At 44.1% G+C, this 21,083-nt stretch overlaps 2 protein-coding genes across 7 annotated transcripts; both read right to left on the bottom strand.

Moving 5' to 3' along the window:
- Positions 1 to 425: 425 nt before the first annotated feature.
- On the bottom strand, positions 426 to 4,669 carry LOC144022660 (uncharacterized). The gene is made up of 6 exons (XM_077527647.1): positions 4,496 to 4,669; positions 2,817 to 3,033; positions 2,643 to 2,741; positions 1,246 to 1,302; positions 995 to 1,168; positions 426 to 911 (listed from the first exon to the last, which is right to left on the bottom strand). Exons 2-6 carry the CDS (start codon positions 3,030 to 3,032, stop codon positions 759 to 761), a joined length of 699 nt encoding a protein of 232 aa, XP_077383773.1. The 5' UTR covers position 3,033; positions 4,496 to 4,669; the 3' UTR covers positions 426 to 758.
- A 960-nt stretch (positions 4,670 to 5,629) lies between these two features.
- Positions 5,630 to 21,049, bottom strand: adam15 (ADAM metallopeptidase domain 15). 6 transcript variants are annotated; one of them, XM_077527266.1, is made up of 25 exons: positions 20,722 to 21,049; positions 19,135 to 19,226; positions 18,673 to 18,749; positions 18,503 to 18,581; positions 18,352 to 18,428; positions 17,804 to 18,014; positions 16,824 to 16,889; positions 16,678 to 16,749; positions 16,428 to 16,597; positions 15,110 to 15,194; positions 14,893 to 15,041; positions 14,225 to 14,402; positions 14,062 to 14,154; positions 12,443 to 12,638; positions 11,487 to 11,595; positions 11,217 to 11,412; positions 10,600 to 10,677; positions 10,423 to 10,534; positions 10,185 to 10,335; positions 10,006 to 10,120; positions 9,852 to 9,929; positions 8,320 to 8,388; positions 7,213 to 7,278; positions 7,045 to 7,142; positions 5,630 to 6,942 (listed from the first exon to the last, which is right to left on the bottom strand). In XM_077527266.1, exons 1-25 carry the CDS (start codon positions 20,831 to 20,833, stop codon positions 6,873 to 6,875), a joined length of 2,799 nt encoding a protein of 932 aa, XP_077383392.1. In that variant the 5' UTR covers positions 20,834 to 21,049; the 3' UTR covers positions 5,630 to 6,872. The 6 variants fall into 6 exon arrangements, with proteins under 6 accessions (XP_077383392.1, XP_077383393.1, XP_077383388.1 ...); XM_077527267.1 differs by lacking the exon at positions 17,804 to 18,014; XM_077527262.1 differs by lacking the exons at positions 17,804 to 18,014; positions 18,352 to 18,428; positions 18,503 to 18,581; ... (1 more) ...; positions 19,135 to 19,226; positions 20,722 to 21,049 and having other exon boundaries at positions 11,487 to 11,663; positions 16,824 to 17,691.
- Between the last annotated feature and the right edge of the window lie 34 nt (positions 21,050 to 21,083).

Genomic DNA, 21,083 nt, shown 5'->3' with positions numbered 1-21,083 from the left:
GGCGCTAACTAACTCCATCTTTTGTTGCTTTCATTGACAAACTCAAGCTTTATATTTCTAATTAGACATTGTATGAAAAATGCAATATTGACTATTTCTGCTTGCATAGATACGTTTGTAAAATATTATTTGGAATGTATGTATGTGTCTCCCCCTAGCGCTAGCGATGTTCAGTGCTCATAAATGTTTATTGCAAGTCAATTGTTTATTGCATTATGTTTGTTAAATAAAGTTGAGGGGAAAAAAAATAGTCTTGCAGATGCAGTTGCTTGGGTATCCAGAAGAGCAAAATTTGTGAATTGTTCCACACCAATTCATTTGACACAAGAAAATGCTTGCTGAGGGCCAAGCTAGCATGCTAACCTCAAGTTAGTTGCTATTATTTTCAATAGACTGAGAAAATGTACATTGTTTTAATAACTTGATATGGTGTGTATTGTTTTAATCACAAAATACACATTTTCAACAAAATTACATGCTAAATGCTAACTCCACAAATGCAAGCAAGCTTGGAGGTGACATCATTCAGCTCATTACACATTTGAAATTTAGCTCGCTAATGAGCCTCAATATAAAAGACACGGTGCAGACCCCGCCCCCACCACAACACAGATGTTATCAAGAGATTTGACTGCTATAATGCACATTTTGTAAATGAAATCTTTTTGCTGCTGCGCCAAGGTTGCGGCGGTCGTCATGGCGATTACCCCAGCAGCCAGAGAGAGTAAAAAGGCCGGCTGCCGATTGGCCGCCCGGTCTCAGGCGGAAGTCGGATCTCGCTTCAAGGAGATGGGCGCGTAGCGGTAGCGCGTCCTCACGGCGCGGGCGCTCAACACGCACAGCGCCGCGCAGACGCCCGCCTGCACCAGCAGCAGAGCCAGGAAGAGGCCACGCAGGCCTTGCACCACGCCCTGCAAAACACACACGTCGCCATGACAACACAGCAACGACACTTTTGGCGAGCGGTCCCGCCGGCGTACGCGCGCAAACTTACGTTTAAGTAGTACAGACTGCTGAGGCAGCGACTCCACGCGTCATCTTCGCCGGGCAGTTGCTCACCGCAGACGTTCCGGGAGGGCCAACGGGTGGCCAGCAGCCAGATCAGGTAGGCCGCACCCCCCAGGCTCAGCAGGATGCTGGCGGCGTTGGCCCACAGACACGCCCACATCTGCGCCACGGCGCAAACCGGATGAGCGATTTGCGAAGGGCGGGATTTCGGTATCACGCCGCGCGTTCGAGACTCACCATCTTGACGGAGGTGCGCTTGCGAGACGCCATCGCCAGCCAGCCCGACACCACAAACTGCCAACAGCAGAGGGAGATAGTCAAAATATTTGGCGTCACACGGCCTTCGTCGACAACATTGATTGGCTGTGTTCAAATGCGCACGCGGCGCCGTCCATCTTTCTACATGGACCCTTTTTTTCTTTTGTTTTTTTGCAGACGCACGCAGTGGACACGAAGTTAGACCTCATCGTAAGCTTACACGCAGCTCGGCTACACTTTTTTTTTTTTACTGACCCATTTTTGTTGAAGCCTCGGCTGGGAAAGACACAAAAGAGCTACATGTCATGTCAATACAAATAGCTAAATAAATAAAAAATAAATTGAATAGATGAAATAAAATAAATATAAAATTAATAAATAAAATAAATAGCTACATGTGTCATGTCAACTAAATGCAAATAAATAGCTACATAAATAAATAAAATTAATAAATAAAATTAAGAAATGAAATAAATAGCTAAATTGTTACATGTGTCATGTCAACTAAATGCAAATAGCTAAATAAATAAAATTAAAAATGGATAAAAAAAATTAAATAAATAAAAAAATAAAAATAAATAGCTAAATAGCTACATGTCATGTCAACTAAATGCAAATAAATAGCAAAATAAAAAAATTAAATAAATACAAATACAATTAATAAATACAATTAAATTCTAAATAAATACAAAAAAAATAAAATTAATAAATACCTAAATATGTCATGTCAACTAAATGCAAATAAATAGCTAAATAAATTAAATAAATACAAAATACGTAAAATAAATAAAAACAAAATTAATAAATACAATTAATAAATAGCTACATGTGTCATGTCAACTAAATGCAAATAAACAGCTAAATAAATGAAATAAAATAAAAAAATAAAATAAAATTAAAATTAATAAATAGCTACATGTGTCATGTCAACTAAATGCAAAGAATAAATAAATGAAAAATAAATAAAACAAAATTTAATTAATAAAAATAAAATTAATAAATAGCTAAATAGCCACGTGTCATGTCAACTAATTGCAAATAAATAGCTAAATAAATAAATGAAATAAATACAAAAATTACATGAATAAAAATTGCATAAATAAATAGCTACATGTGTCATGTCAACTAAATGGAACTTAAACCAGGGGTGTGCAAACTGGATCCTGGAGCTGTTCAGACTAAAAAATTGGATATGAAAGCACCTTTCAAATTTTCACCGAGCCATCGCTTTCAATCAGGATGGGCTCAAAATGCTATTTTGGCTGGCTGCCAGTCGGAACTAGGCCAAATTAGCAAAAAACAAAACAAAAAAAACAACTTTTTTTTCAAAATTTGATGCACACGTCACGTGACAAATGTCAGTAGTGTCAACTCACCCACGCGCCGCCGCAGAAGACCACGTGCACGAGCAGGAAGCGCGAGATGGCTGTCAAGCTGAAGAGGACGCACAGCGAGCCGATCACCACCTGGACCACCTGCACAAAACAAACAAACTAAAAATGAAGCGGTTGTCAGGCGCGGCGTACCGACGACCTTGTGCACACGCTCACCCCGAGGCCCGGGAACTCGCCCTCCTGGCAGGCGGCGTTCCCCGCGTCCTTCTTGGCGGAGGGAGAGGCAGGGGGCGGGGCCTGCGGCTGGGCGGGCGGAGCCAGTTCCGCAGCCTGCTGTGGGACGGCGCCGATGTCTCCGGCGGCATCCTGCGGGATGACCTGCGTGACGATCAGCATGCCGCCCACGTTGGTGACGGTCGAAGACGCTGCCATGCTGACGGACGAGAAACAGACACCATTTCATTCTTCATATTCTGAACACTTTCATCTGTTATATTTCAAGTTGAGTTTGCGAGGAGTCAACAAATTTTCTTGAACTCAAAATTCAAGAAAATATTCAAGGACTTTAAAAAAAAAAAAAAAAAAAAGAAAGAAAAAAAAAAAAAAAAAACCCTGACGAGGTCCCAGGTTCGCCCGAGACTTGTGAAAGTAAGTTCAAAGAAATATGGCTCATGCAGGTGTGGGCAAAGTGGGTCCCGGTCTTGGCTGTTTCCCTCCTCCAACACAGCTGAAGCTCGTCAGCAAGCTCCGCATAAGCCTGACAACCATCCTGTTTGTTTATTGGAATCAGCTTGTGTTGGAGGAACCCGCAATTTTTTATAATTTGGTACCTTCATTATTTTTCACATACAAATAGTACCTTTAAAAAGACATTTTGCAACTTGCTGTCGACTGAAAATGACATCACAAGGACTCAGGTAACGACCAATCAGAGCTCGCCTGTTTTCTCGGTTTGGTCATGTGACATTCACAAGCTGAGCTGTGATTGGTTACCTGAGCCCTTGTGATGTCATTTTCAGTCGACAGCAAGTTGCAAAATGCCTTTTAAAAAGGTACTAATTGTACATGAAAAATAATGAAAATATCAAATTTATTACAGGCAAAATATTCATGTTTGACTGCCAAAAATGGCTAAATAAGTACAGTATCCCTTTAAGTGTGGTGTGCGTTATTGTTGTTGATGTCTCTCGAGCTCCGCCAATTCAAAAGTTGGCATTCAAATGTGTGCGTGCGTGTGTGCGTGCGTGCGTACGTGTGGTAACTGGAGGCAATGTTTCACTTCTCTTCCTGGTCGTGTGTTTGATCAGGAAATACGCACACTCAGCTCTTTTAATGGGGAAATTGTTGATCATTAGGGAATTGAAAATGAATATCTACAACAACAAAAAAAGAGCAGTCATATAACTAAAAAGGAACATCATTTCATGGAATCATTGTTTTTGTTTTGACTCTTCACATGCCGAGATGGCCACCAGGGGGCGACAGTGCCTCACTTGGCTACCCTTGTTAGCAAGAATGAGAACGAAAGAATACGTTTAACATTTAGCTCTTAATACGTTGGTCTGTTCTTTAATAAGTTTTGCGTCGAAAATGTAAGCAGATGTTTACCAGTTCGCGAATGTGTGCGATAAACGGAGTTCAACTGCCAACACATCCGGGTGAGGACGCACTGTGAAATGAGCCGAATTGCGTACAAGGACTTTCCGGTTTCGGTGGCCTTAGCGCGACAAAAGACGCTTTTGTTGTTGTCCCGCTATACGGCAACACCCGTAAAAAGTGGACGAGTTTGAAAGGAGCTTCGGTGGTGCGTCACATTTTTTTGCGAGAGGGAATCAGGAAGTGGCAAAAGACGACCAGTGACGTGACGTCAAAAACAAACAAGAAAACAAACTCACTCGGTGCCCGGTGGACGTTCAAAGTCACTCTTGAGACTGTGGACTGCCTTATATTGGAAAGAAGCTCGAAAACTTGAAGTCAGTCAGGCACGCGGTCGCGTCAACTCGCACAATTGGTACAACTCGTAACTCGCAGCGAGTTGATGATGTTGATGCGACGTTTAAAGCCGCTTGAAAAAGTTGTAAAAATGAGGAACACGTAAACGTTCTCACATATTTGATGTAAAACAGACGATTGTGCCATCCCATACTGATTATATTACGTACTACTGTAACACAGTGGTACGCATACACATACAGCACATACAGTAACTGTATGTGAAGTAATAACACATATCGTATCGAGTGTGTAGAGCAGTCATTTTGTTCGGCAGACAGGGCCAACCAACGCTTAAAAATATGTTTGTTTTTTCAAAAATACACAAATGTACTGTTGACGCCATCGTGAGCGTTTCAATCAACTCATTCCAAAGAATTCGCAACTCGCGTTCAATAGGCGTGCGAGCCAAAAAACGAAACGAAGAATTCCTGAAGACACTGAAGGCACCACAAATGATTTCCCGTCATCCGCGTCGCGTCGTGAAACGTCACTTCTTGTCGCGGCTCGCAAGTGGTCAAAGGTCTTCTTCTCGTTTCCAACAACATCGTTCCATGTTTAAAAGATCCACATAACTGGATTCTATATATATTTTAACCGGCGCCATCATCGTCTGATTGATCAAACTTTGGATCTTATTTGTATAGTGGTCTCTCTTGAACTTTCTGGAAATAAAGAGATATACGTTTAAAAAACAGAGAAAGACGACACTATTTACTAATATTTGTGCACGTTAATATCACTACATACTCCTTTGTGGTCATAGCATCGCAAAGATCTATCCTAAAAAAAATCACTAACTTAATTTGAAACAATGTTCTGAAATGATTGACGGATTTGACTGTGTGGCATATAACAGGTTGGGTCGACGCATTCTGCTAGCGGGAAAATCGAATCTTTTAGGACAATGACATTGAATAAAAATACATTCAATTGATGAACTTATATGTTTTTTTTTGTACTTTTAATGAACAAACAATAATACAAAACACAGCCAGGGGGAGACAAATACACATGAAAAGAAACTTCTACAAAAATAAAGCTCACATAAATATGGTTTTACTTTCTTTCTTGTTTGTGGAGTCCGATAGTGTCCAATAGATTGAATATATTGTTGACTTCATTTTCGAACATGAAGAAATTAGGTCTCTGATTAACTTATCGACATTTGTGTAAATGCTATTTAGCCATTAGAACAGAAAACGCCTTTTTACTTCCAGATATGGGTAATTATTAAAGGAAGGCAAACAGTATATTTTCAAAACAGAGAGAAAGCTGCGGTTCTTCGCGTCCGCACATAACTTTCATTTTGTCAAGCATCAACAGAAAATGAGAGCAGAGTCAGTGACATCACTTCCGTCACACAAAATAGGTTGTAATATTTTCTCAAGCACGTTGGAACGTACTCACAAATATGTTCCAACCACTGATCTATATTACATGACTGGATAGCCGCTCGCCCATACGTCCCTGTGGAAGCCATTGAAGTGACAGGGCGGCCTCTTGCTGCTCCCATCTCGCGAGCAGCCTGTAAACTATACGCTATACGTACAGTCAGATGAGACACATACAGCTCGGAGGCAGTTAGTATATGGTTGGAGGCGGGGTGGTCACTATTTTTTAACAAGTAAAAAAAAAATAAAAAATAAGTATGTTGGTATGTGCTGCTTTGAAGACCCCCTTTGCCCAGTTACTTAGACCCCAATATTAGATTTGGAAGAGGCATCTTTTGTTGAATTACAGTTGGAATTCTTTAATTAAAAAAATAAAAACATAATTCAGTATATCATTTATACATGTATTTAAGGCAAGTTGTAAAATGTCTGAAGTTTCTACTAAGTCTCAAATGTCCAATTTGGATCGTGTAAATGTATAGGAAGATATGCCGAGAAACGTTTCTTGGGAGGAGCAATATGGTGGCCTCACCACTTCAAAAGTCTTCGCCTATCAGCTATCCAGTCATATATATAATATATATAGATCAGTGCATTTAGCCTCGAGTATGTTGGAACATATGTAAATATGTTCCAATGTACTTGCAAATACATTTGAATGCCAGTCAAAAAATGTTTCCATTGGCAGTTGGGCGCCTTTTTGAATCGATGTGCTGCTTTGAATATTGTGACATGACAATATCGTCTTGTTGCATCCCTAGCTAAGGCGTGGCTGGAAGTGGGCGTGGCTTCCTGCAGACAGCCAACGAGAAGCGGTCGCCGCTTCAGCAAGAAGGCACTGCAACGCGTGACCGGCGCTGGCCGATGGTGGGCGGGCCTTGCGTGGTCACCGCGGCTCCGGCCTGGGCGGAATCGTGGGACGCGGCGGTGGCGGAGGACGACGGCCGCCGCCACGGCTACAAACAAAAGAAAAGTCAGCAAACTTTCTAATAGGCTAGCTAGCGCACATGGCTGACTTGCGATTGGTCAACGAAGCGTGTGGCGGTGGCGGTTCCAACCTGTTAGCGGACGCTGTCGCTACAACCGGCCTATGCGTCCTGGGTGGAAGGATTGATGACGGCTTTTTGGCCACTGCCGGCTTGGGCGCGAGTAAAACCTGGCAAGAGAATTGCACCAAAACCATCACATGTGCACACAAAGTGCCAAGAGGCGTGCGTCACGTGTACCTGAGCGGGTGAGATGGGGTCAGGGGGGAGGGGCTTAGTGGGCGGAGCCGGTCGACTGGCTAGCAGCTGAACGTTAGCGAGGACAAAGACAAGACAGGAAGTGAGGAAACGTGCTCATGCTGAAACATGCGTGTTAATCACACTCGCTTTTCACAACAACACGCAAAAGACACACCAAAAGACACACCACAGACTTTTTTTCCAGACATTTTTCTTGATGCCACCTTAGTTTTGATGTTGAAAAATTATTGATGGAACGATATGGTTGTTTTTTTTAAGGCCAATGTACGATAGATTATTCATGAATCAAGGAGGCCGATAACCGATATTTCAAGTAGATATTCATTTGCAGTAAAGTAACAGAAAAAAATCTTTTTCTTTTAAACTATATTGACAGATTTTTTTAGGTCACTTCCAGGTCACTTCGTGTTGCGATCGAGTGACTTCCTGCTGTGATCGAGTGACTTCCTGTTGAAATTAGATCACGTCCTGTTGATTTTAGGTCACTTCCTGTTGATTTTAAGTCACTTCCTGTTGAAACGAGGTCACTTCCGGGTGACTTCCTGTTGAAATCGGGTCAGTTATTGTTGAAATTGGGTCACTTCCTATTGATTTTAAGTCACTTCCTGTTGAAATCAGGTCACTTCCAGGTCACTTCCTGTTCAGGTCGGAACCTTTCCTGGCAAGAATCCCGGGCATACCTAATCAATTGGCCAAGATGGCCATCACTCTGTGCAGGTGGGGCGGGGGCTGCGAATCGTGGGTGTACCTAATCAATTGGCCAAGATGGCTGCCGCCTCGGGCAGGCGTAGGGTACTACTGGTGTGAAAGGTCAAAAAGTCACGCTAATGCTAACGTGTGACATTCTGAAGCTTAACGTTAGCATGCGACCGCGTTAGCTAGCCCATAAACGTTAAATGTCAAGCAGGAAAGCGGCAACAGAATTGATTATCGATTGATGACGTCATCGATCTTTCGTCGGACGTTTGGAGCGACGGGCGAGTGAGCTCGTTTTGTTCAATTCCCGCCAGCAGGGGGGTTGTGCCATCAAAGTCACTCCCGGTTTTTGTGCCACCAGTTAAAAGGTCAGCATCCTCGGCTTCCTACCTCAACGCCTCTGGCGGGGGGTGCGGGCGGAAGAGGCCTGGTGGGCGGAGCCGGACGGCACTCAGAACGCTGAAGTCACAACAAGGAAATTAAGGCGACATTTCAGGGCGGTCACACACGTTACTCTCGCTAATTCTGCACAACAACCACAACAACAACATTGTGCTCGCTCTTCGACAACACGCAACATTGGAGTACAGCTGTCCACAAGGCCACCACAACACGATGCACCAATGCCACCACATTGGACGTTGAGAAGCACCACAACACAACATGGCATCTTGGACAACATTGTGGGGAAGGAAGCAACACATTGTAAAGTATTCCAGAATGCCGCTGGGAAAACAAGTCCACACAATATGACAAGTCGACTTGAGAAGAGAGGGGAAAAAAAAAATAAAAAATCGTCAGACTGAAAATGTCCGCCTCCAAGCTCCGCTGGAAGCATGTTGGTGCCGCCGTCCATCTTTCGACACGCAGTGGACAGGAAGTTATTGAGCTGATTGTAGCTAATGCAGGAAGCTTCACTCACTGACTGGAAGACACTTTTAAGACGGAATCGTCAAAGGATAATTCATTGACTTTCAAAAGATTTAATAGTGGCAGCTCTTGGAGTAGATATTGATCACTTTCTTCGGCCTGAATTGATGATCGGCTATTGTTTTTTTTCCAAATGTGATCAGCTCAAAAATCCTGATCATCAAAATAATAATAATAATAATAATAATATTAATAATAATAATAATAATAATAAACTAACATAATATAATAATAATATACTAATGTATAATAATAATAATAATGATAATATACTAGCATATATAATAATCTAACATAATATAATAATAATATACTAACGTATAATAATAATAATAATGATAATATACTAGCATATATAATAATAACAAACTAACATAATATACTAACATTTAATAATAAACTAGCATATAATGATAATATACTAACGTATAATCTAATAATAAACTAACATAATAATATGCTAACATGTATAATAATAATAATAATAATAATAATAATAATAATAATAATAATAATAATAATAAACTAACATATAATAGTAATATACTAACGCATAATAATAATAATATTAATAATAAACTAGCGTATAATAATAATAATAATAATAATAATAATAATAATAATAATAATAATATACTATCCATCCATCCATTTTCTGAACCGGGCGTATAATAATATTAACAACAACAACAACAACAACAACGGAAGACTGCAACCTCCCACGCAGATTTCTCAAATATAACAACATTGAAGAAGACAAGACAACAAGCCAATCACGTTCTCATGGACAACCAACATGACAACAAAATGTGGCAAGACTCCACCACCACCTTGAATGCTCACAACATCATCAGCGCACATCACACAACAACATTGATGAACACCGGGCAGCACGCATGCAACACAGCAGCCTTGGAAACAAACATTGTCGCACTCGACACTCCGGCAAGATGGCGGCAACACGCACACAGGAAGTGCTCAAGCCAGTTTACCTGCGGCGGCGGGAGCGGCGGCTTTAGAAGAGGGGCGGGGGGGAGTGGCTGAGTGGGAGGAGCAGGCCTGTCGGCAAGCTGATTGGAAGAGAAAACAGGAAGTAGCACAGAGACGGCCTGCATACGTGCTCAAACCTCTTTTTGGCCCGCCTACCTCCTTGAGGGGCGGAGTCTCGGGGACGTCCGACAACGACGACGAGTTGGCGGCAAACCTCAGCGGACGAACTTGATCCACGTTGCGGTCCGAACTGCGCTCTGTTGCCGGAGTCCTGCAAAACCGACGCACGTTTTTGCACCGTCAACACGTACGTACGCACGCACGCACGCGTTTACCGGTTGTGTGAAGACTTGGGAAAGAGTTTGCCGAGGCCCAAAGCGCAACACGCGCGACGGACGCCGGGGAAGCGAAGAGCGAGGAAGACGAGCAGCGCCGGCAGGATGACCAGGAAGAGAACCAGCAGGGCCACCAGGACCGGATTGGACTCTAGACACGCACACACATGCACGCACGCTTGCAATTAGCGTCGGCTGCCGCTCACAAGCGTGCGCGCGTTTTTTTGCGAGCGGTTACCGGCGGCGGAGTGCATGGGTCCGCTGTCCACGCTGCCGCCGTGGCCGGCGTAGACGCAGTCGGGCGGCGCCCACCCTTCTCGGCAGTGACAGTTGTTGTTGCTGTTGCACACCTGAAAGGCAGGAAAGGGCTGAGCGGTCGCCATGACGACGAGCAAGCGAGCGAGCGGCCACTCACGCCGTGACCGTTGCACTTCCTGCGGCACTCATCCACGCCCAAGACGGACACGTCCCGACACTTGTGATCCAAGCAGGCCTGGGAAACAACACAAGGTCGATCGCTAATGATTGGCGAGTGAGCAAAGACAAAAATCGTTGGTGGACGTTTTGGAGGCACTTTGGCAAATGGCGCAAGATGCTGGCTTCAAGCACTTTATAGCCCCTCCCATCAGGACAGAAAGAAGAAGACGACAACATGTGGCACAATTGAAACGACCACACAACCTACAGGAGCGACGTCTGTTTAGCTCAATGGTAACAAACAATGCGAAAGGCCATAGGCAGGCTAACCAGACACAACCCTGGCAGGCTTGCATTGTCTGTTATACTGCCCCCAGGTGGCCAAAGTATGAGACACTTCTGTGCTTGGGGTTGCAAAATAAAAAAACTCAAATAAAAACAATCTGCTCTCATAGCATATATCGTATAGCGTATAGTTGATCCAGTAGTTTGCTGGCAATGTGGGAGTAACAAGATGGCCGCCCTGTGACTTCAACGGCTTGCACTGGCGCGTATGGGCTATTGGCTATCCACTCCAGTCATATATACAGGTAAGTGTGTCCGGGTGCTGCTGACCTTGCCGGGCGCGCAGGCGGTGCCCTGGGCCACGGAGGCGGGGTCGGCCACGTCGTCGCCCAGGTGGAAGACGGTCCCGCGGCACACCAGGTCGCGGAGGTCCAAGCGCACGGTGGTGGTCAGGATCTCGGCATCCGTGCCCAGCAGGGGGCGCTCCAAGCCGCCCTGGCACTGCAGCCTGCCGCACTGCACGTCACTGCAAACACAAGCGCAGGTGAGAAGTCACCTGACAACACCTGCACTTTACACATTACACACGCGCGTACTGACTTGGGCGCGCAGGCGACGTAGGACCCGTTGGCCAGCTGGCCACAGTTTCCGTATTTGTTCCCTTGCTTGTTGACGGAGGAGAAGCAGACGGCCGGCGCGGCGCTGGCGTCTGACCAGGCGAGGGCGCCGTTAGAGCGGTCAGGTAACGCCGACGCCCCATTAGCAGAGCGCACTGACCTGTATATATGACTGGATAGCCGATAGCCCATACGCGCCAGTGCGAGACGTTGAAGTCACAAGGCGGCCATCTTGTTACTCCCACCTCGCAAGCACATTACTGTATCAACTACACATACAAATGAGACATATACAGCTCGGAGGTGGTAACTATAAGGCTGGAGCAAGGTTATTTTAGTTAAGTACAACTAACAAAACAACTAAAACAAAAATTTATTATTTCTTTAATGAAATAAAAGAAAAATGAACATGCTTTTTTAAAAAAACTAAAACTAACAAACTACATTTTATGTTTACAAAAAAAACCTATAACTATAATGATAGCAAAAATGTCCTTTTGTTTTCGTCTTTGCTAATTAATTTAATGCATGAGCCTATGAGACATTTTTTCAAAAAACTAAAACTAATACTGAAACTAACAAACTAAACTAAAAGTAGGCATTTGTGAAGTAACAACTAATAAAAAGTAATAGAACCAGACCGAAAGCTAATTATAACCAACACAAAACAACCAAAACAAAACTCAAAACGAAATCAAAACTAAAACTAAAACGGAAATTCCAAAACTATAATAACCCTGGGCTGGAGGCGGGGTGGGGGGATTTGTGCCGGGGATTTGTTTTTTAACAAGCAAAAAAAATATATAGTAAATGTATCGGATGGTATGGCGAGAAAAGTTTCTTGGGAGGAGCAATATGGCGGCCGGGCCACCTCAAACGTCTGGGCCTAATGGGCTATCCAGTCATATGATATAGATCAGTGTGCGAGCGCCCGCTTACCGGGTCCCCAAAGCGCTTGGCACTGCGCGCGCATGCTGGCGCAGGCGCCGTCGTAGCAGTAGGCGGCGCCGTCCTCGCAAGGTTGGCCGTTCTGCACGTAGACGTTGGGCGGGCAGGAAGGGGAGGAGCCTGTGCAGAACTCGGGCAGGTCGCACTCGCCGATGGGCTCCCGGCACACGGAGCCCGCCTCCCGCAGCTGAGGAACGCCAAATTGCTCATTTGGACAAGAAATTTTCATTTAGTTTGAGTTATGGTTCTTTTGACGAAAATTAATTCAAGTTTTTCGTCCTCATTTTATCATCTAATTGTATTTGAGTTTGAATCCAATTTTAGTCGACGAAAAAAATAGTTGAATTGATATTTTCCTTACATTTCAACTTTTATACAGAACATTATAATACACCTATTTGTAATTATAGTTTAACACCCAAGACACATTTAATACATTTAATAAAGAGTGTCTTTATTAAACATTTCAATGAAACATGTTGAACTGACAATAATATAACTTACAGGACTGTCTCAGAATATGAGAATATTGTGATAAAGTCCTTTATTTTCTGTAATGCAATTAAATAAGCAGAAATGTCATACATTCTGGATTCATTAAAAATCAACTGAAATATTGCAAGCCTTTTATTGTTTTAATATTGCTGATTATGGCTTCTTTTTTTTTACTTGGTCTGAGGAAATATTGCAATATTTTGAGATAGGATACTTGAGTTTTCTTAAGCTATAAACCATAATCAGCAATATTAAAATAATAAAAGGCTTACAATATTTCAGTTAATTTGTATTTGAATCCAGAATGTGTGACATTTTTTTTTTTTTTTAATTGCATTACAGAAAATAAAGAACTTTATCACAATATTATAATTTTCTGAGACAATCCTGTAGTTTTCATTACAATTCAATTTAATTAATTAAAATTAAATGAAAATGTAAAATAAAAAATAAAAAATCAAATTAATTAATTTCAAAAACTGCTTAATTGCTGGAGATTTATCTTACAGCTGCACAGTGAAATAAATACAATTAAATAGATTAATCAAATTACATCAAATAAAGTGCAGTGAACATTCCTTCTGAATTTATTTTTTAATAATACAAATTCCTTCTGAACGTCTTGTTTTCATTTCCATTTTAGTCATCGACAAAATTGTCAGTCAACTTTAGTTATCATTATCGTCTCAATGGATGACTTCTATTTTAATTTTTGTTTCATTTTCGTATGAAAAATAATTTTCGTGATAAAAATTAGGGCTGCGCGACATTGGGAAAAACGTGATATAATTGCTGAATAGAGCGATATTGATATTTAACATTAACCTAAAGAAATTACATTTTTACTATCTAATGAAAGAATTACATATTTTTATGTGAATAACCAAACTCATTGTGTTTTTAGTTAATTAATTGTAATGAGCTATCAATAATGTTGGATGGTGGTACACATTTATATTGCATGGGCCAATATCGCAATATCGATATTTTATATTATGCAACCCTAACGAAAATGATGATGAATATTTTCCGAAAATTATCACTGCGACCGACGTCGACTTGAGCTGAGGCAAACGCTCGAAACGTTTTTTTGTTTTTTTTGTCTTGTCGCCCACCTGGCAGTCGCGGCAGCAGACGCCGTCGGACGAGCAGCGGGCGCCGGGCCGCAGCCGACAGGCGGTCGCGTCGCAGCAGGGGTCGCGGCACTCCTGAGCCAAATCGGAGCACAGGCACGGTTACGCAATCGCACGAGCCACATGGGGCGACGGCGGATTCCACCTCCAGCGTGCCGCAGTCGCACTCCTCGCCGGCCTCCACGTAGAGGTTGCCGCAGCGGGGCCCGCCCAGGAGGCGCTCGGGCGACGGCACGTTGAACAGGCACATGCCGCCGCCCCGCAGCAGGCTGGCCGACAGGTCCGACGCGCTGCAGCTGCTGAACTGCTGACCCGGCAGGAACCTGAAAGGGAGGAATGAAGGAAGGCGGGGTCAACCAACGGCACTCGTGTTATCCGTCATTTTAAATATTTTATATCCGTTTTAGTCCGGGTTAAATAATCCCGCTTGTTTGTTTTTAATCAGTTAGTCAACCTCATTTTTATAGGAAGCTAGCTGCATATTTGAAAGGGGGCGTGTCACATGACGTGTCAAATGACAGATTAGCAGAGACAAGATTTGCAAAATCAAATAATTTTCATCTCGTTTTTGTTCATGAACTAAGATGTCCATAGATTTTAGTTAGTCTCGTCCCGTCTTCATTAGTCAACGAAAATGCAGACTGATTTAGTCCCACTTATTGTTTATTAATGACGGTTTTAGTCTTGTCAGGTCTAGTTTTAGTCCGGTGAAAAATGTGTTGACAAAATGATTTTTGTTTAGTTTTTTAGTTTAGTAGCCGGCACACGGTGAGCGGGAAGTCAACATGAAGCGTTTCGGCGGCGGGTGCCGACCCGGTGGAGGGCTCCATGATGCAGCCGCCCAGGCGGGGCTGGTTGGCGCAGTGGCATCGGCGCTGGCGGCTGTCGTGGCTCATCCCCAGGTTGTGTCCCAGTTCGTGCGCCACCGTCGACGCCACGCCCAGGACGCTCACCAGGTGGTCCTGCTCACAAGCACGGCCATCATGATCATGATGATGATGCTGATGATGATAGTCGGCGCCACACTCACCACGTTGACGCCTCCCGAGCGGTCTCTGGAGCACATGGACGCCTGCGCCGCCATGCCCACTGTCGTGCCGTCCAACGCGCTGCCCCTGCCACGCAACGGCACAAAACAAGTCGACAACAACTTGACCAAGAGGTCAACAGGAAGTCATTGGAGGTCAAGGGAAGGTCAACAGGCAGTTAAAGGGGGTCAAGCAGGAATTAACAAAAAGTCAGGATGAGACCACTGATCTGTACATATGACTGGATAGCTGATAGGCCAAGACTTTTGAGGTGGCGAGGTCGCCATATTGCTCCTCCCAAGAAACGATCCGATACATACTGTATCCAAATTGGAGAACATTTGCGACAGTACTGAGTAGAAACAGCATCATTTAGGATGTTTTAAATGTATTAAACATAAACAAGAGGACTTAAGACATTTTACAACTTGACTTAAATACAGAAGAAATGATATGCTTCGTGATGTTTACAGGAGGAAACTAACATTTATTTATTTTTTACTTAAAGTACGTACGGAAGAAAGTTGTGATTAAATTCCATTAAAATAAGATGTTTTTCACACATTGGGAAGAATTGTGCCGTTGCGTAGTGTTATCTCATCTGTGGGTATGTGTTCCAACAATATTTGTATGTGGGTGGATATTTGTTATTTGAAGCAAAAACACTCCCAAAGTCGTTGCTAACTTCCTGTTAGCATTGAATGGGATGCTCCCTTCACTTTTAGCATTTGCGCTAGGCTAGCACTGTTTTAAAAACAAAGCATGGTTTGTATTTAAATATACAGTGGATGTAATTCTTAACGTTGTATATTTAGTTTTACAGTTAACTCTAACTGTGATGGTACTAAACAGCTTAAAGGACGCTTAGACACAACAGAATAACATACGCTACACACTTGCTAGTTGCTAATGCTACGCAAGCAAAATGGTGCATTCAGGGTACTTTCACAGTGTCGGAAACTTTGGTTTTTCTTTGACAACGTTTTAAGGGGAAAATAAACGGCCATTTGGCCCAATTGGCCGATGTTTGAAGGCCAATAATCGGCTGATTATAATCGGACGTCGAATAATCACTCGGGTCCTAGTTTACTCAGTAGTCTGCTTGTGAGGTGGGAGTAACAAAATGGCTGCCCTGTGACTTCAACAGCTCGCACTGGCGTGTATGGGCTATTGACTATCCAGTCATATATACAGGTCAGTGTGATGAGGTCAACAAGAAGGTCAGCAAGAATTTAACAGGAAGTCAACAAGAGGTCAGCAGGAAGTTAATGAGGCTTCAACAGGAAGTGAGATGAAGGTGATGAGGGGTGACGAGCGTACATGACGAGCTGAGCGTTGTCGTGGCGAAGGCGCGGCAGGAGCTCCCTGGTCCGCCAAAGCAGGAAGTTGTTGAGCGTGACGCCGGGGTTCTTGTCCACGCGGATCTTGTCCCGATCGCTCCACACCTCCAAACCCGTCAGCGCCACACGCATCTTCAGAGGCCGGTAGTACTGGCGCGCACACACACAAAAAGGTTTTGGGGGGGTCCTGATACGGTCGTCATGGTGACGGCAGGTTCAAAAGGTCTCACCCAGTCCACCTGATTGGCCACGTCCAGCATGCGGTAGATGATGGTCTTGTTGTTCTTCTGGTAGTTCAGGAACTGCACCACAACAACATGACGATGGGTCGCCAACCACAAGCAAAACGCGCCCGGCCAATCAAATGTCCGCTCACCTCCTGGTGGTCCGCCACCAGCACCAGCTCGATGTATTTGGTCTCGGATAGGACGTCCCTCTTGCTCTGCACGTGCACGCAAAGCATGTTCAGGGTAAGGCTGCTTTTGCTGGTCACGTTGTGCCATAAGGTGGCGCAAGGTGCTGTATGCTGGATTACGGGGGTGTACAATGGCGTATGGTGCCGCATGGGTGCCATACAGTGGCGTTTGGTGCCATATAGTGGTGTAAGGTGCCGTACGGTGCCGTATGATGGCATATGGTGCCATACAGTGGCGTACAGTGCCGTACGGTGGCGTCTGATGCCGTATGGTGCCATACGATGCTGTAAAATGGCGTATGGTGAGACGCAATGCTTGTGGAGTCTGTTTTATCATTGTGTTTTGTCTCACAATAAAAATATTTGAAAGGTAAAATGGCGTATGGTGGCATATGGTGCTGTACAGTGACGTATAGTGCCGTACGGTGGTATATGGTGGCATATAGAGACGTACAGTGGCGTCAGATGCCGTATGGTGCCATACGGTGCTGTAATATGGCGTGTGGTGGCATATGGTGCTGTACAGTGGCGTATAGTGCCGTATGGTGGTATACGGGGGTGCATAGTGCCATACGGAACTGTATAGTGCCATACGGTGCTGTACAGTGGTGTATAGTGCCATACAGTGGAATACGGTGGCGTATGGTGCCGTATGGTGGTGCAAGGTGCTGTACAATGGCGTATGGTGGCACATGGTGCCATAAAGTGTCGTCTGATGCAGTACGGTGACATATGGTGCCCTACGATGCCGTATATTGGCGTATAATGCCGTACAGTGGCGTATAGTGCCGTACGGTGGCGTATGGTGGCATATGGTGCCGAAAGCTGCTCTATGGTGGCATATGGTGCCGTACAATGGCGTATAGTGGCATAAAGTGCCGTACGGTGTCATATGGTGGAGTATGGTGTCTTATGGTGCTGTACAGTGCCGTTCTTCTTACCCTATGTTGCACATGTGCGGCTTTGCGGTCAGGCGTGCGGGCGGGTCCGCGTGAACTGGCGCAGCTCCCGGCAGCCGGGTCTGGCAGGTGAGCGGCGGAGAAGATCAGGTGGTCACCATCTCCCCCGGCCTCTTCTTCAATTCCTCCGAGGGGGCGGAGCTGGCGCGGCTGAATCTCAAAGCTCAAGGACGCGTTGACGGCGACGACGCCGCTGAGGCGGAAGATGAGACGCATGATGATGATGATGTTTTCATGCATGGGTTAGACCCCTTTGCGGGCCTGATCCGGCCCCCGGGCCGTATGTTTGACACCCCTGCTCTAACATCATCACTATATCAGTGACATGAAAAAACCCCAAAACAAAACAAAACAAAAACCCGATTCCATATTTTGATGTCATTCGTTTGTGGTCAATAAAAGTGTTGTGGTGACAAGCCTGCCCACTGGCACACGTCCAACAACAACAACAATCAACAATCGCGCCACGTCCAACTTGGAGCAAATCCGTTGATCCGTTCAGGGTTCAAAGGTCGCCAACGACGACTCACCGGAGTCCCGAGCAGGTGCTGATCGCCACCCTGGAGCTCGGGAAACCTCGCACGTTGCCGTGGTAATAGCAATGCGTCTGCGGGCAACAAACGGGCTCGTCAGCGAGGCGGTCAGTCGGATGGACGGTCGGACGGACGGACGGGGACTCACCACAGGCTCGTCCATCAGGAACACTCCCGTACCGTTGGGCAGGTAGAAGAAGACGTCGGGTGCTTTGGGCAGGAGGTCGCTGAGGGCAAAAAGGCGCAAAAAATCCGTGCATGAATCGTCAAGGCACCAAAAAACAAAATAAATAAATAAGCGCCAGCTCATCTGATCACCGGTTCTTGTGCAGCTCCAGAACCAGAACCTCGCCTCGGACCTTCAGGCCGCACTGCAGGTGGTCGGGGTGGCCGTCCTGGAAAAATAAAAAATAAAATAAAATAGAAACTCAGAAACTACTTCCTGTGGAACGCACACTTGACAGGAAGTTGCTGTTTCTTGGAATGGGATCTTTTTTTTTTTTTTTTGGCATCGTGACCAGAACATACACGTCAACTCCATACGCCACACCAAACCAGCTAGTGTGTGCGTGTGTTGGGGGATTTCTCCGGGAAGTGATCTCAGACTCACGCCCTCTTTCCCACAATGCATGACATCATCACATAGGCATGATGAAGAGCAAGATGACGATGAAGAGGAGGGAGGCAGTACTCCACCTTCACACTCCGCAACACACACTGTAACCATGGTAACAGCCATGACATTAAATCAACGCGAATAACCTTTGACCCTGTTCTGACCTGCAGCGCCTCCTTCAGACTGCGCCTCTGCCCCGCCACCAGCACGAAGGGTTGAGTCCTCTCCAGCAGGGGGCGATGCCATCCCGCCTCACCTGAATGGAACACACACACAGACAGTAATATAACGACTATCAAAAGTCTGCACACCCCACAAGAGCCGATCTGCGATCTTCCCGCCTTGAACCAAAAGCCTACCCCTTTTTTTTTCCTTTCTTTTTTTTTTTTTTTTTAAATCCGATGAATCCTATAAAAATAATTGACAAATCATTTATGGAAATCATCTTTAGTTTTCAGCCCTTTCATTGTCAAGTCAAGTTCCCAAATATTATACTTATTCATTATATCTAAATAAATGACGTACTTTATATTATATACTTGAATTTCGACATGATGGATGACGGGTTAGCACAGCTCATAAAAAATGGATGGATACTTTATAAATATCATATATATATCGATTCGATACCAATTAATTCACCAATTTATAAGCCGATTGTTGCGATTTTTTACTCAAATTTAGAAAATACTATTTAGTAAACTCAAAACGATTTGATTTGATTCCGATTAAGGGTGCTACGATTTGATTATTGAACGATTATTATGCTAATGATCATCACGATTGTCACGATTTTCAATGCATTATTATTCCCCAATTTTTTTCTTATGTTGTGGCTACTTCATACTATCTATCTGTCTATCTATCTATCTATTAGGGGTGTGCCAAAAAAATCGATTCATAAAAGAATCGAGATTCTCATTTATTAATCGAATCAATATTAATATCCAAAAATCAATTTTATTTAAATTAGAAATTAAGAAGAAGGGGAAAAGGCAGTTATAGCCCACATGCTGTTTTTTTTGTGGAAAAAGGCACTTACAATACAAAATTAATAAATGTTTAAAAAAAAAAAAAAAAAGACACTTTAATATCTCTATTTGTCATTTTGTCTTGCAAAGCAGACTGGAGTACATCATGACAATGTTGTGCATATCTGCAAATTGAAGCAGAAATCATTTGTCAATCAAATAATTTTGAATTGAAAATCGTTTGGATCGAGAATCAAAAATCGATTCTGAATCAAATCGTAGACCCAAAAATCGTAATCGAATCGTGAGACAAAGATTTCCAGCCCTACTATATATAAACACGCTTATATTATTGTTTATATATTAATATATACTTATATATGTACACTTGTAAACTTGACTTATTTCCGTCTCTTTTTTTATATGACAAAAAGTGTCATCTGAACAGGGTTTGTAGATTTTTAAAACACACACAGACACACACCTGCTCCGTGTTGTTTGAACACTTAAACCTTTTGACACACATTCTACTAATGCACACAAAACGTTTGTTTTAACACACTTAAACCTCTTAACACACACACGCACACCCCCACACACAGGTTGTTTTGTTGACTACAAACACACGTAAACCTCTTATGGCACGCGCGCGCACGCGCACACCTGACCTCTCTACTGTAAGTGGACTGATAGTAATGTCACGTGACTTGTCTAGTCAAGTCAAGTCAAGTTATCCGCTGTTAACTCGGTCGTTTGACCCCGTGAGTGTTTTTGCGTTACCTGCGGGTTGGAGTCTGGGCGGCGTCGGCGTCGCGTTCAAGGTCCTGGCGTCAGTCAACGTCCCGCCGGCGCCGACCAGCAGAAGCAAAAGTGACGCCAAAAGTTGGTTCATCGCGCCGCCATGTTTGTGGAGCGACACACATTCGTTTTACCGGGACAAAACTTCGTCCGCCTGTCCGTCTATTTTGACCAGAAATTGAACGCTCCAGTCCAGTCCACAGTCCGCCCCGACCGAAGACTCTCGGCAAGTCCGTCACGTCCCGAGACCGCGAGCCGCCTGCTAGTGTTTATAACGGACCGCATCTGGTGACGTCATCCCATGAGTCAAGTCCCTCCACCTTACAGGAAGTCACTGAAATTGC

This window comes from Festucalex cinctus, chromosome 7 (assembly GCF_051991245.1).
Source record: "Festucalex cinctus isolate MCC-2025b chromosome 7, RoL_Fcin_1.0, whole genome shotgun sequence".
NCBI classification, from domain to species: domain Eukaryota; kingdom Metazoa; phylum Chordata; class Actinopteri; order Syngnathiformes; family Syngnathidae; genus Festucalex; species Festucalex cinctus.
This window is presented reverse-complemented; position numbering and strand designations above follow the sequence as displayed.

Excerpts from the sequence above, each read along its gene's own strand:
- LOC144022660 (XM_077527647.1), bottom strand. The coding sequence starts at position 3,032 with ATGGCAGCGTCTTCGACCGTCACCAACGTGGGCGGCATGCTGATCGTC. Across the intron at positions 2,742-2,816 it reads GCGAGTTCCCGGGCCTCGGG|GTGGTCCAGGTGGTGATCGG; the intron begins GTGAGCGTGTGC and ends TGTTTTGTGCAG. Across the intron at positions 1,303-2,642 it reads TCTTCTGCGGCGGCGCGTGG|TTTGTGGTGTCGGGCTGGCT; the intron begins GTGAGTTGACAC and ends TGCTGTTGGCAG.
- adam15 (XM_077527262.1), bottom strand. The coding sequence starts at position 17,556 with ATGTGCCACCATACGCCATTGTACAGCACCTTGCACCACCATACGGCA. Across the intron at positions 10,678-11,216 it reads CCGCCTGCGCGCCCGGCAAG|GCCTGCTTGGATCACAAGTG; the intron begins GTCAGCAGCACC and ends GTTGTTTCCCAG. Across the intron at positions 10,336-10,422 it reads ACCCATGCACTCCGCCGCCG|AGTCCAATCCGGTCCTGGTG; the intron begins GTAACCGCTCGC and ends GTGCGTGTCTAG.